Source organism: Notamacropus eugenii, chromosome 7 (assembly GCF_028372415.1).
Source record: "Notamacropus eugenii isolate mMacEug1 chromosome 7, mMacEug1.pri_v2, whole genome shotgun sequence".
In the NCBI taxonomy this organism is placed as follows: domain Eukaryota; kingdom Metazoa; phylum Chordata; class Mammalia; order Diprotodontia; family Macropodidae; genus Notamacropus; species Notamacropus eugenii.
Genome location: NC_092878.1, coordinates 131,973,890 through 131,986,915, shown reverse-complemented (window position 1 = coordinate 131,986,915; position 13,026 = coordinate 131,973,890). Strand labels below are relative to the sequence as shown.

Here is a 13,026-nt window from a genome sequence, read left to right as displayed (position 1 = left end):
TGGGCAAATAGACCTGAATTTGTCTTTTATTCCCAAATCTCAAGACCGCAACAAAAAACATTCCTCTGAAACTTCATGTAGGTGGGGGAAAAAAATCTCACTAAAACCAGTAAACAAACAAGACTTAAGAAAAACCACTTAGCTTTTTGAGCTAATGAGACTGCAATGAGATCAGTGCTCTCATCCTGAAATACTTGGCCAGAGTGATGGTAGATGGTGGAGATGGCCAAAGTCTTGTGTCCTGGCTAAATAAATTATCAGCTATGCTTGTGATACTGTGGTAATAAGACTGAAAAACGCCTGTTGCATGGATTCACCATTTTCAAGTACTGCTTAACACTGAGTGATTTCTAGGTCAACAAAATGGGATAAAAAGTGCCGAATGGTGGGCCTCCCTATAACCCACTCCTACTGTGACGGAGAAAAAGAAGAATCTTTTGCCACAAAAAACCCAGACGTTTTCTTCTGAAACACCACACCTATTTATTATGAAGCTATTTATTATTTAATATGTACATAAAGGCATTGTTCTGCCCAGCATGCTGTTTATATGCTTTTTCATCAGGATACTCATCCAAAGGTCAAACTGATTACAATACACAGTTTTTAGAAACATAAACAGAAAGAAGCAAAAGTCAGAGGTTAATAGAGAAGCTAAACGACACATTGGAAATCCCAAACCTTTTAAACAAATCAAGCAGAAATAAAATTGATGGTGCAATAATTTTTTTCTACCAATTTGTGTATTTTTCCTTATTTTTATATGCCTGCAAAACTGTCTTCCTAAAGTAATTGAGGTAATCATACTCCAAAATACATGTACTGAGACATTTACTCCATACTGATACATGCAGCTTGTTCTAATTACATCTAAGCTCACACAAGAGCAAAGACAGGGAAAGTTCCTTGGAGGCAGTGTGTATAGTGAATATAGCTGGAGTACCTCATCAGTTTAAAATCGGTATATTAATACATTCTCATTATAAATAATTTTATAGATAATGCTACATGAATATATTTTTTTTTAACTCAAAGTCTGTTGTCGTAATTTGAGCTCCCACCCTAACATTTCTTGGAGTTAAAGTTTAATTTAGTCCTAGGCTGTCACATGAAGTCTGAACCATCAGGGATTATGGGCAGTTGAGGGGAGAGGCAACTCCTGGCTCTTGGAACCTGGAACTTGGAGCATATGAATGCACAAGTAGAGGGAAGAACTTTTCAAATTAGGCTTTGGTTAGTAACACCCACTATACTTTGGAGGACCCAATTTGACCCTTAGAGGTCCACTAAAATACTGAAGACATTGAGCTTTAGAGTCAGTAACTTAATCATGGAACTTGGAAAATTCCCGGTCATTGGATACTATCTAGGGCCACATTGTATATTTTAAAAATCATGTTATAAATTTGGCGTCCAAAATATATACATCAAGAGAACTTGAAAGTCAATGAACTACCCAGAAGCAGTAGAAACAGAAAAGGCTACTGGTCTAGGAGCTCTCCCATCTATAACCAGAACAATAAATACCTCAAGGAGATAACCTGAACAATAAAGTGCTTTGCCAGGTATTAAAAGATTAACCCTCCTGTATTACAATCTACCCTTTCTTGGGAGAAAATACACAAATCCTTCTGGTTTATGAGCAGTGGACAGAACTTATTTTCATGGGATTAGCGATTTGCCAATAATCTGACATTTCTAACTGCTCAGTTACTAGAGAGACAAAGCACAAACAGAGAATTATAAATTCGGCTGCCGCTTCTCCCCTGGCAGGGAGAAGGGACTTTAGGGGAAATGCAACAATGTGATCTCCAAGAAGTAGGGGAGGTTTTGGGGGCGGGAGAGGAGGAAAGGATGCTTCTTTAATTAAGAAAAAAAAGTCTTTAAATTTAGCATGATAACTTCATCCAAATTCCAGGCAAGAAGTTTTACAAAGTACACAAATGTCACACGCTATTGAATAAGATCTTGGCACGTTGTCCTAAAACAAGCAAAACAAAGAGGGCACAGAAAAAGATCCCAAAGCACACCTAAGCAGGTCAGAGGCACATTTTGAACTGTTTCAAAGCTGCAGACTTTGTGGGAGGCAGGCTGTCCCAAAGATCCCTGTGCAGGTGCATGCAGTCAAGAGTGCTGGAGAACCCGGCTGGGTCCCCACGATGCTCTGGTCCCTTCCTAGACACTAAGAGCGCACGGGGGGTTCCATTGCTTTTTGGCTCAGCAGATTTACCCCTGCATCTCCTCCTTCTGATTTGTTTAAATTAATCAGAATCCACATATAACATAAATTGATTAAGATCATAAATTAAGAGCGTATCAGCATAGCTGCCTTTCAAGTTCAGGAGTTAAAACAAAGAGGGCAATTTCAACCTTTCTTTACTCGAGAACAAGCTCACAATGGAAGCGAGGCAGGGGAATGAATGAGTGAGTGATGGGCCAGGGAATCACATGGAAGCACATACTGACCTTCCCTCTGTTTGCTAGAAACACACAGGAAGGAAAAAAACAACCCAAAACTAAAAAACTATGAAATGCCCTGCATCTTTCTTACTGAACTAAATCTTACAGCAGCTTAAATCTTGGAGGTTTAAACTACACTAAGACTTTTGGGACACCAAACTATTTGATTATGATTTCTCTCTCCCTAGATCTCAAAATGTGGAAAGCAAATTTCAGCACTTTTCCATCCTTAATATCACAAAACTCTCAAAGGAAATGTTTTTGCATTTTATTTGAAAAGAAATTCACTTATCATTACTTTAACCCTCAACAATCAAAAAACATAGGATATATTTTCATCACATATCAAAAGATGTTTTTCTATTTTCTAATTAATTTCCAAATCTGTAATTACAAAAAAAAACCTGTCTCCACATAAAGCTCTCTATCCTTCAACCAGCCTGTTTAATTCTTACAAACTGCTCTGATTTATCAACCTAGAAAGTGATAGATTTTCTTTTACATAAAATCCACTGACTTACAAATTTTCCTCAGAATTTCTTTCCAGAAAGAATGTTTTTAGCACAGCTACACAGAAAAGTTTAAAAGAAAATTGAATGTGACTACTAAACCAGACAGCACATTTTTGAAAAGGTGTTGATATGACCAAGAATTTGTTCTTCTGCTAATTAATTTGTACCAATGCTGTACATAACCTTCCAGAATTTAATGTGATAGCAACTGTCATTTATGCAACTCCTGAAGGTTTACAAAAAGCACCTGAAAACATCTCTCTCTCTCTCTCTCTCTGTCTCTCTCTCTCTCACTTTCCCTCCTTTCCTCTCACTTTCCCTCCCTCCCTCTCACTTTTGCTCCCTCCCTGCCTCCCTCCCTCCCATACACTTCTTTAAGGGAAAAAGTCTCAAGTTTCTTAGCAGTCACTTTTTTTTACCTTCTCCTATTCTACTCTTGGGGGTAAGGGAGGGCTAACGGTAGAACACAGTACCAGTAGAAAGATGCATATAATGAATACCAGATGGTCTTATGTTACTAAAAGGTTAACCTGCATGGTTTATGTATGAGTTCCAATAGATGCTTGCATGGGGGGAAAAGGCTTTCCTCATTAATACATCACTTAAAAGATTTGCACATTTTGCATCCAAAATTCCTTTGGCATTTCTTTCCATAAGTGAGCAGTTTTTAGCACAGCTACACAAAAAGTAAAAAAAAATAAAATAAAAAGGATTAGCACCTATCACCTAATGAAATTTTTGGTTAACTTAAGGGGGAAGTCTCATTTTGTCTGCCTTTAAATTTCTCATACAGATGGGAACATCTGAGGCATTTTTATAGATTTTTTTCCCCAGATTTACTCAAAATCTATCTATAAATTTATTGTAATCTTGCATTGACTGGGAGGATGGAGGGGAGCATGTGTTGAGGTCTCAGGATAAAGAATACCATTCATCAAAAAAATGTTTCTTCATCCAGTTCTTTCAAGATGAACAACTAGGACACAGGCTGATCATTATTTCATGGGCAGAAAGCCTTGGAAAACCTTGGGTTTCTATGCCATCTCCCTCTTTCAACTTTACATGCCCAAATATTTCCATACAAATGTATAAAAATTTATCCTTTCTGCATATTTTTTCAAAGTGTTATGAATATTAGCCTATGAAAAATTAACTATGAGTGTAATCTATCTTCTTTTTTTTCTTCTTTCTCATTATGTTGTTTCCTTTCAGAAATTCAGAGAATGAGCATGTTTCTTGCACAGTGGTTTATCCTTCTTGGAAAAAAAGGTCTGGCCTTCCAAACTGTCAGAACAAACCTGAAAAGAAAAGAAAGACCATTCAAGAAATCATCAATATCTTGTTGAACATGCCTACCAAACTAGAGAAAGCATGTTTTTCAAAAGGTATTGATATGACCCAGAACTAGTTCTGTGAATTGGTTGGTACCAATGATGTATATAACCTTCCAAAAGGTAATTACGTAGCAACTGTCATTTATGCAGCACCTGAAGATTTGCAAAAGCACCTGAGCAGACATTGGGCAGTGAGTCCAACGGCCCTGTTAGGTGGGCACTCCAGGTATTAATTATTGTCTCCATTTTGCAAATGAGGAAGCAGAAAGTATTTATTGAGGTCATACAGACATTAAGTTCTAGAGATGGGATATGGACAAAGGGCATATTGACTCCAAGGTCAACATTCTGTTCGCCATCCAGGGGTGGGGTACCTGTAGCCTCGAGGTCACAAGCTGCCCACCCCTGCAGACCATGCTGCTTTTTTGAAAACAAGGTTGATTTAAATTCATTTCATTTTCTTCAGTTGTATCCCCTTTTGAGGTTTTCTTGGCAAAGATACTACAGTGATTTGCCCTTTCCTTCTCCAGCTCATTTTATAGATGAGGAAACTGAGGCAAACAAGATTAACTTTCTTGCCCAGGGTCACACAGCTAGCGAGTGTCTGAGGCTAGATTTAAAGTCAGGAAGATGAGTTTTCCTAACTTCAGGCTAGCACTTTATCCACTGTGCCACTTAGCTGCCCCTCATTTTATTTGACTAAGTTCTAATTGTCCTTAGCTGCTTTGCTAATGCATCATCAAACTAGAACTGGGCCTGCCCAGAGAGAGATTGTGACATGCAAGTCATTTTTAAGTTCTCTGACAGATCAGTGACCTCTTAAAGAGAGCACTCCAAGACCAATCCCTGTCACTCACCATTTGTGTGAACTACAGCAAATCTTTTCATCTCTGTGGACCTCAGTTTCCTTATCTGCAATGTAACAGTGCTGAACGGGATGACCTCTAAGGTGTCTTTCAGCTCTCAATCTGTGAACCAGGCATCCTGTGCATGTAATATTTTATGGATTTGACCACAGTGCTCAGCTAGGGCATCTGTTCTCTCCTGCCCTCAGCCTGCCTCCTTTACTGATCATACGTTTCCTTGGTGATATCTTCCATACCACTTCATGCCACTGGGGACTTGAATTCTTCTGAGTTAATTCATAGCTGTACCATATCACCAGGAAAAACTTTGGTGTTACAAAAAGAGAGTTTACACAAATGAAGTCTCCTCCTGGTCAGTTCTAGACCCTACTCATTTTTGTTCATCTGCTGTGCCCATCTAAGGTATATGGATAGAGAGACTTGCTCAGTGGACTCTCCATCCAACTGCATGACACATTCCAAACAATATACATCCTCTATCTATCTGGTCTTTCCTTTGTTTCTCTAGAAATCTATTTTTGCCATCAGTGGAACCACCTCATCTGTGTTTAAATAATTCTGTATGTGATGTGCTATATGAGAAAACAGAATTGACACTCAAGGAAATGAAGTTGATTAGAGCAGCTTGATCCAACTAAATCTATTCCAGGAAATCTGTGGTATAAGGAACACAGTTTTAAAGGCACATGTGAATTGATTTTCAAGATATCTCAAAGGGTAGAAGATTGCAAAAGAATGGAAAATACCACAGCTGGTATCATTATCCAAGAAAGTAACAAAGAAATTAGCCTCTGCACATACATCCTTGATGAAAACATGAGAAAGGAATAGGCAGACTGGTACAATGTTCTAGAGCAAACCACATGTTCAGAGTCACAGTGAACTGAGAAACAGAGCACGTAAGAATTCTGCTGTGTTAATTGCCTGATTACAAAAAAAAAAGCATTTGACTCAGCAGAGATAGGCTTAATAATACCTCCTATAAGGTATTCCCCAGGCATATGTTAAGATTATATAAGGATCATTCACCCATATGGCAGCACACAGAGAAATATCTCACACATATGGATGACAGCTGTAGCCACAGTGATAACTTTGTTCCACAATCCTTTGATCTTCAGTACTCTCAGAGGTACAAAAATAGGGAGACACAGACTCCTCGCAAGGTTTTGCCATTGTCATGGAGAATGTCCTGAAAACCCCCAGAAGAAGACAGATTCTTCATAGACAGGGAGGTTCTACAGATGCGCCTGTTTCAGAGTGATTCTATATTGACTGATGAGGCACCTGAACCCTATAAAGTTGCCCCAATACTTTTTAATAGGTCTTGAGATAACAATTAGAAGCTTACGTGAAGTTTGGACACCTTGGTCTGTTTCATTTAATACTTCTCTTTTCTCTTAATACTCTGGATTACTGAAAGCTGTTGAATGTATTCATATACATTTAAATATGTGTGTATATAATGTGAAATTCAAAAAGGCATTTATTAAATGCCTACTGTGTACCAGGCACCACTACGCACAAGGACACTAAGATAAACAAAAATGTCCCTATACACAGAAAGCTTACATTCTACTGAGAGGATCTGATATGTACAAACACCACCACCACCATTAACCACTTTATCATACAGCACTTTCAGGTTTGAAAAATACACTATGCATTATTATCTCATTTGGTCTTCAAAACAACCCTGGGAAGGAGGGGCTACTATTTTCATTTCACAAAGAATATTGAGGCTCCATAATTTGCCCAGGGTCATACGACTAGGAAGTATTTGAGGAAGGATTTAAACTTAGGCCTTTTTAATACCAAATCCAGGAACCTATCCATCATGACACCTAGCTGCCAAATAAATATGGCACCTAAAAAGTGTACAGGTGAAGACATGAAGGATCTGTGGTTTCATCAATGTGGTTGACTTCTGCTTTTGGTTGGGCATTCCCTCCTATAATGCAGATTAAAACTTTCATGATACAGACATGAGAGTCAAGGGAACTGCTTGAATCATCGAGAGAAGATGCTACCAGCCCCAGTCATACATTCATTATCAATAGTGAGACAAAAACTCCATTCTTTCTGAGTCTCAAGCCCAGAACCCTTATCCACTGTACTTCACTGCATCTGAAGATGAAATATGTACTACTTTTTGCAGGGGAGGTGAGTGAGAAGCAGTAATAACTGTGGGGATCAGGAAAGGCCTTATATAGGAAGGAGAACCTGATGGCACCTGGAGATTTCAGAAGCAAAGCTGAGAAAGAAGAATATTCCAGGCAGGAGGGAGCTGAAGAGAGAGATAGAATGACACATAAGGGAAAGAGCAATCAGCCCAGGTTGGCTGTAGTAAAGTCTAAAAAGGTGAACTAAAGATACTGTGAAAAATTTGAAAAGTTAAACAAGAATTTGTATTTTGTCCAAAAGGCAACAGGGAGTTGCTAAAGACTCTTCAGCAGGAGGTCAACCAGTCTTCCACTTTGGAAAGGATCATTTTGGCAGCCCAGTGGAAGACATGTCAGGATAGAGAGGTTAGAAACAGGAAGTCCAATAAGACAACAGCAGCAGCCTAGGTGAGAGATTACTAAGGGTGTGAACTAAGTTGGTAGCTGTTTGAGGGTTTTCATGCACTTGTGTAGAAGTAGAATCTCCGAGACTTAACAAATGATTAGATTTGGAAGCTGAGGGACAAGAAAGAAACAAGGATGATTCCAAGGGCATTGGAGCCCTTCACAGACAAAGGGATGGTAAGAGGAGAAGTTGGTTTATTAGGAAAGATGACAACTTTTCCTTTGGACACTTTATGTATCAAGTGTCCATGTGATGTACAGATGGGAGATCCAGTGAGCAACTGAGGACAATTTCAAGTTAAAGAAAGAAATGAAGACTAGATAGGGGTTTTAAGAGTCACCTGTGTAGAGATAACTGGAACCATGGGAGCTGATAAGATCACTAAGGGAGAATACAGGGAAGAGAAGAGAAGGGATGGGGGGGCAGGGAAAAAAAGGGGGAGAATCTCAGGCAGAACTTTGGGGTACACTCACAGCAAGTGCGTGGGACAGAGATGATAATCAAACAAAGGAGACTTAGAAGGAGCAGTTAAAGGCATAGGAAGAACTCCCGCATGTCGAGTCTTGAGCATTTAAAAATTGGATTAAAAGATCTATAGTACAGATTTCTCAAGGCTGTTGTGAGGTTTAAAGTAATGGATGTAAACATTTTTGCTAGCGTTTAAGTGCTATACAAATGTTAGTTGTCACATCAGTTAGCTATATAATTAAGTTACATATTAGCTATAAATTATCTATATCCCTGAAAGTTGCTAATAATCACCAAAAACATTTTTGCCATTGTAAGAAACACTGGCTTAACTGATGGGATAAAAATGGACTTCTTAACATTACAAACATCAAAATTAGCACGCTTATTAAGACATAATCTTATTGAAAGTCACATCAGAGAGAAAGGTACTCAAAGCTTACCCAAGTGGGGAAAAACGCTTTCATATAATATTAACATACCTTTTAAAATGACTGTCAACTATTTTTCATTCAAGTGTGGAGGATTATTTGTTTTTCTCACACAAATCAGGCTTTACACTGCTTTCAGTTAATTCAGGAAAAGACGTTTTTACTTACTGAACACACAAAGCATGTATCATGCCAGGTATGACCCAGAGCTTCCAGAAACAGGTCACCAGCTTCTATGGGAAATTCACATCCATGGCATATGGTGCCAAATAGAGCGTAGTAATCTGCAGGGAGGAAAAGGCAGACAGGTTGATGGGAAATATCAGTCATTTGGAGATGGTACTTACCCTAGTTTTTTCATTTTTCATTCATCCAGGAAGTACAAAAAAAATTATTTTTATGAAGTAGGTAAATATAGGGAGGCCTGATTTCTGTTTTGTGCATTGCCATCTGATAATTTATTATCCTGAAGAATAAAGCAATTTCTTTCTCAAAGAATTATTGTAAAGTTAACTTGTTTGCTGAGTTTTAAGTGCATTTCATTGACTTTAAAGAAGATATTTGATAAGCACTACTTTAGAACTATTAGTTACTAAAATTTTAAAATGCTAAAAACCAAGTCAGCTGAAATATTAAATACCCTTTTGTTTCCAAGTAGTAGAGAGTTAAGATGTTTAGAAAGCCAAGTTTAAGTGGGGCTTTTGTTGAGTATATTTGGAGAAATGAAGAAAACAACATAGGGAAAAATAGTGAGTTTTCAAAATTATTAACCTGTGAATTGATATGCAAAATGTTCTCTTTGTATCGCAGTGAATTTTTAAAGAAAAGCATTAAGATATAAAAATGATGGAAACTTTTCTCTATCCTCACTCATTACTGGAAAGCTAACCATATATATTCCTGTTCTCATGTGACTATTAACAAACTGTCTGTAGACCTGATGCCTTGACACAGAAGCAATCAAGGCCATCTCTCCCTCTTTCCTAAAGCTTGGCTTACTTTTGGCACTCAGGAATGGAGAGAAACATGGCGGTGGTAATGAAGACTCTATATGACAACTACGCAAATGCTCTGACAGTCTACTTTTGAGGAGGTGGTTCTGTATTTGGTATTTGCCTTAAATAGATCTTTAGTAGGAGTCTTGCCACATTTCCCACCTGACTGAACTGGTGGACTTCACTATGGTTTGTAGAATCTCATTTGACAAGGTCATGTCATCTGAAACTCATACCTACCCTGCCCTTCCTTCCCTCTGATAGAGAGGGCAATGGATAGTGCTGAGCTCCTCCCAGATCCTCCATCTAAGGAGGGTGCTCAGGGCAGCTCTCTCATCATTTCTCCCTCTCCCAGCCTTCAGCTGCATTCCTGGACTACATCATATTCCCACACCTGAAACCCTCCCTCTCCCTTTTTATTTCTTTTAATGGGATGTCTTTTCCCATTAGATCATGAGCTGCTTGAGAGCAGGGACTTTCTTTTACCTTTCTTTGTATCTTATGTTAGCACAATGTCTAGTACATAAGAAGCATTTAATAAATATTTACCAAGTGATATGTTTCTTCTTGGTAATACTTATTTTCCTTTATTGAGAAGTTTTTAACTGATTTCTATTTAATACCTCTTATCTCAAGTCAGTCACCAAAATGCCAAAGTATGAAGAATACTAAACCAGTTACTAGCGTAAGAATGATTAAAGAATACTAGACATAAGGTTCCACCTTCCTGGCAATGTCAAGGCTACTTAATATTGATTAAGAACGAATTCCGGGCGTTGACATATTGTATATCATATCTAACTCCAGTGGGGAAGAAAAAGCCCTCAATTACTGAGTCTCGTTGCCATGGGGCTTCACAAGTGACATCCGTAACTGAGTTTCTGGCTTCAGCTGGTTTGTGTCATAACTAGATTGGCCTCAATTTTCTTTTAGTGCACTTTCCTTACAATCTTATGACTTCATGCTGGAAATCCTTAGAAAAAATACAATTTAACTTGACATAGCTTATACTGATAAAACATTAATAAGATTTTCTTTTGAAGAAAGAAAAGAGATTTGTCTCTGGCAAGACTAAAATGGAGTACATCAAGATTTTTTTTTCAAGCAGGTTTTATCATCATTATCATCTTCATTTCATGTTACTAGAAGGCTGGTCAAAAGGTGATTTTTTTTTCTGTAACAATTAATTAAGATTTGACTCCTAAGGTATGAAAGGGTTATGAGATTCGTAGAGATATGTAACATCAATTAAGCCAGACATTTCCCTTGCTCTTTGTCCTCTGACATGAGCACTCTGAGAAGGTATCAGGCAAGTATTTGGATTCCTATCCACCTTTACTCTACAAAACCTTTATGTTTTTCAGATTTTTTAGCAACATTTTTTAAGAAACACTAATGGATCCGTGTTCCATGATCTAGTTCTAGCACTGGGAGTGACTTTAGAGACAATCTAGTCCAACCTCCTTAGTTTACAGACAGGGAAACTGAGACCTAGTGAGATTAAGTGATTTGGCCAAGGATATATAGGTAGAATTTGAACACAGGTCTTCAGACTCCAGAAGTCTCCTTTTATCATAATGCCTCTCATAACTTAATCAGTTACAATTAAAGTAAAATGAAATAAGTCGACAACAGGATAAATAATAGACTACATGGAAACTGTGAGACTGGTGTGTGGGGGAGGGTGTAAGCACTTTGAGATAAATTAAAGGAAAGAGAGAGTGAAGGAGAGAGACAGAAGGAAAGAAAGAGAAGAGAGAGAGGAGAGAGACAGAAAGAGAGAGAGAGAGAAGAGAGAGAGGAGAGAGACAGAAAGAGAGAGAGAGAGAGAGGAGAGAGACAGAAAGAGAGAGAGAGAAGAGAGAGAGGAGAGAGACAGAAAGAGAGAGAGAGAAGAGAGAGAGGAGAGAGACAGAAAGAGAGAGAGAGAGAAGAGAGAGAGGAGAGAGACAGAAAGAGAGAGAGAGAAGAGAGAGAGGAGAGAGACGGAAAGAGAGAGAGAGAAGAGAGAGAGGAGAGAGACAGAAAGAGAGACAGAGAAGAGAGAAGAGACAGACAGACAGAGTGGGGGGGGAGAGAGAGAGACAGAGACAGAGACAAGGGTCAGAGACAGAGAGAGGAAAGAGAGACAGAGAAAGAGGAGAGAGATAGAGACGATAGGAGAGATGATTGGTTTTAATCTGAAGGTTATAAGCCCTTTGATATTAGAGGAATAAGAACCATGTGATTCCCTTGTTCTACTTCACTGCTACTTCTACAGAGGTACCTAGAGGCAGCTGTGGTCAAAGTGGATGGAGAGTTGGGTCTGGAGCCAGGAAGACCTGAGTTCAAATTCAGCTTCAGTTAGCTGTGTAACTCTGGACAAGTCATTAAACTTCTGCCTGCCTCAGTTTCCTCAAATGTAAAATGAGGATAATAACAGCACCTACTTGTCAGGGTGGTTGTAAATGAAATAATATTTGTCAAGCACTCAGCACAATGACCCATAGTAGGCATTTAACACATATTTGTTTCCTTTCTCCCTCCCTCCCTTCCTTCCTTTTTGGAAGAAGACCAAAGGATCAGGGCCAGCTCTACACTTTCATTCCATGGGAGCTAAGGGGAACAAGAAGGTATGAAACAACTGGGTAAACTGTGACATTCTTGCCCTTCTACAACTCAATGTCTGAGTGAGCCACTGACTGCTCCTCTGGTTTAACTGCTCTGTGCCATACAGACAGTCCATTTAGATAAGCCTCCTACTAACACAGCTGCTATTTAAAAGAAAAAGGTGTTTGTGTGTGAATGTGTTTGACAGGAATGATGTGAACCAAATATTTATGTTCAAAGGGGTTCCTAGATATAAGGTCAGAAAAACACAAAAAAGCAATGACTTATAGAAAATGTTGTATGGTATTTGAGGGTGAGAATATTCAGAGCTTATGTTAAATACGTACATCCACTTATGATGGAATATATATGTATGTGTGTATGCATGTAATATATATTATATATAACACATAAGTATATGTGTATGTATGTATGTACGGCCAAAGTGTAGGATATTAAGATAAGTTTGTCTAAGGAAACAAGACCAAGAACTCGGCTCATTCTTTTTTAAAATATGTGTGTATGTGCATGTGCGCACATACATATGAAAGGATTTTCATCTACATTAGAGGCAGCTGCTAAAGACATCAGTTTAGCATATTTACCATACTTTGCAAAACCTTTCCAAATCATAATGATTCTTTCAACATGTACTGAATTATTTTGAGCTGAGGGAGATAGTAAAATATATATTTATAACCCACTTAAACAAAATGCTCTTAGTGAATAGTGTTTCTGCCCCAATCCCACCATGAAATTGAGAATCCTTTGTGTCCTGAGAGTTTAGTACAGAGAACACAACA

The 13,026-nt window shown here is 38.4% G+C and overlaps 1 protein-coding gene across 11 annotated transcripts in view; it reads right to left on the bottom strand.

The window, feature by feature from the left end:
* Positions 1-458: 458 nt before the first annotated feature.
* The window catches only part of PDLIM5 (PDZ and LIM domain 5), a 215,764-nt gene continuing 203,196 nt past the window's right edge, over positions 459-13,026 (bottom strand). For all 11 annotated transcript variants that reach the window (XM_072624993.1, XM_072624989.1, XM_072624997.1 and 8 more), the window contains 2 exons: positions 8,808-8,923; positions 459-4,270 (listed from right to left, as the gene is read on the bottom strand). In XM_072624993.1, the coding sequence (XP_072481094.1) occupies positions 4,181-4,270; positions 8,808-8,923 (206 nt within the window). In that variant the 3' untranslated portion in view covers positions 459-4,180. The remainder of the gene's footprint in view (positions 4,271-8,807; positions 8,924-13,026) is intronic.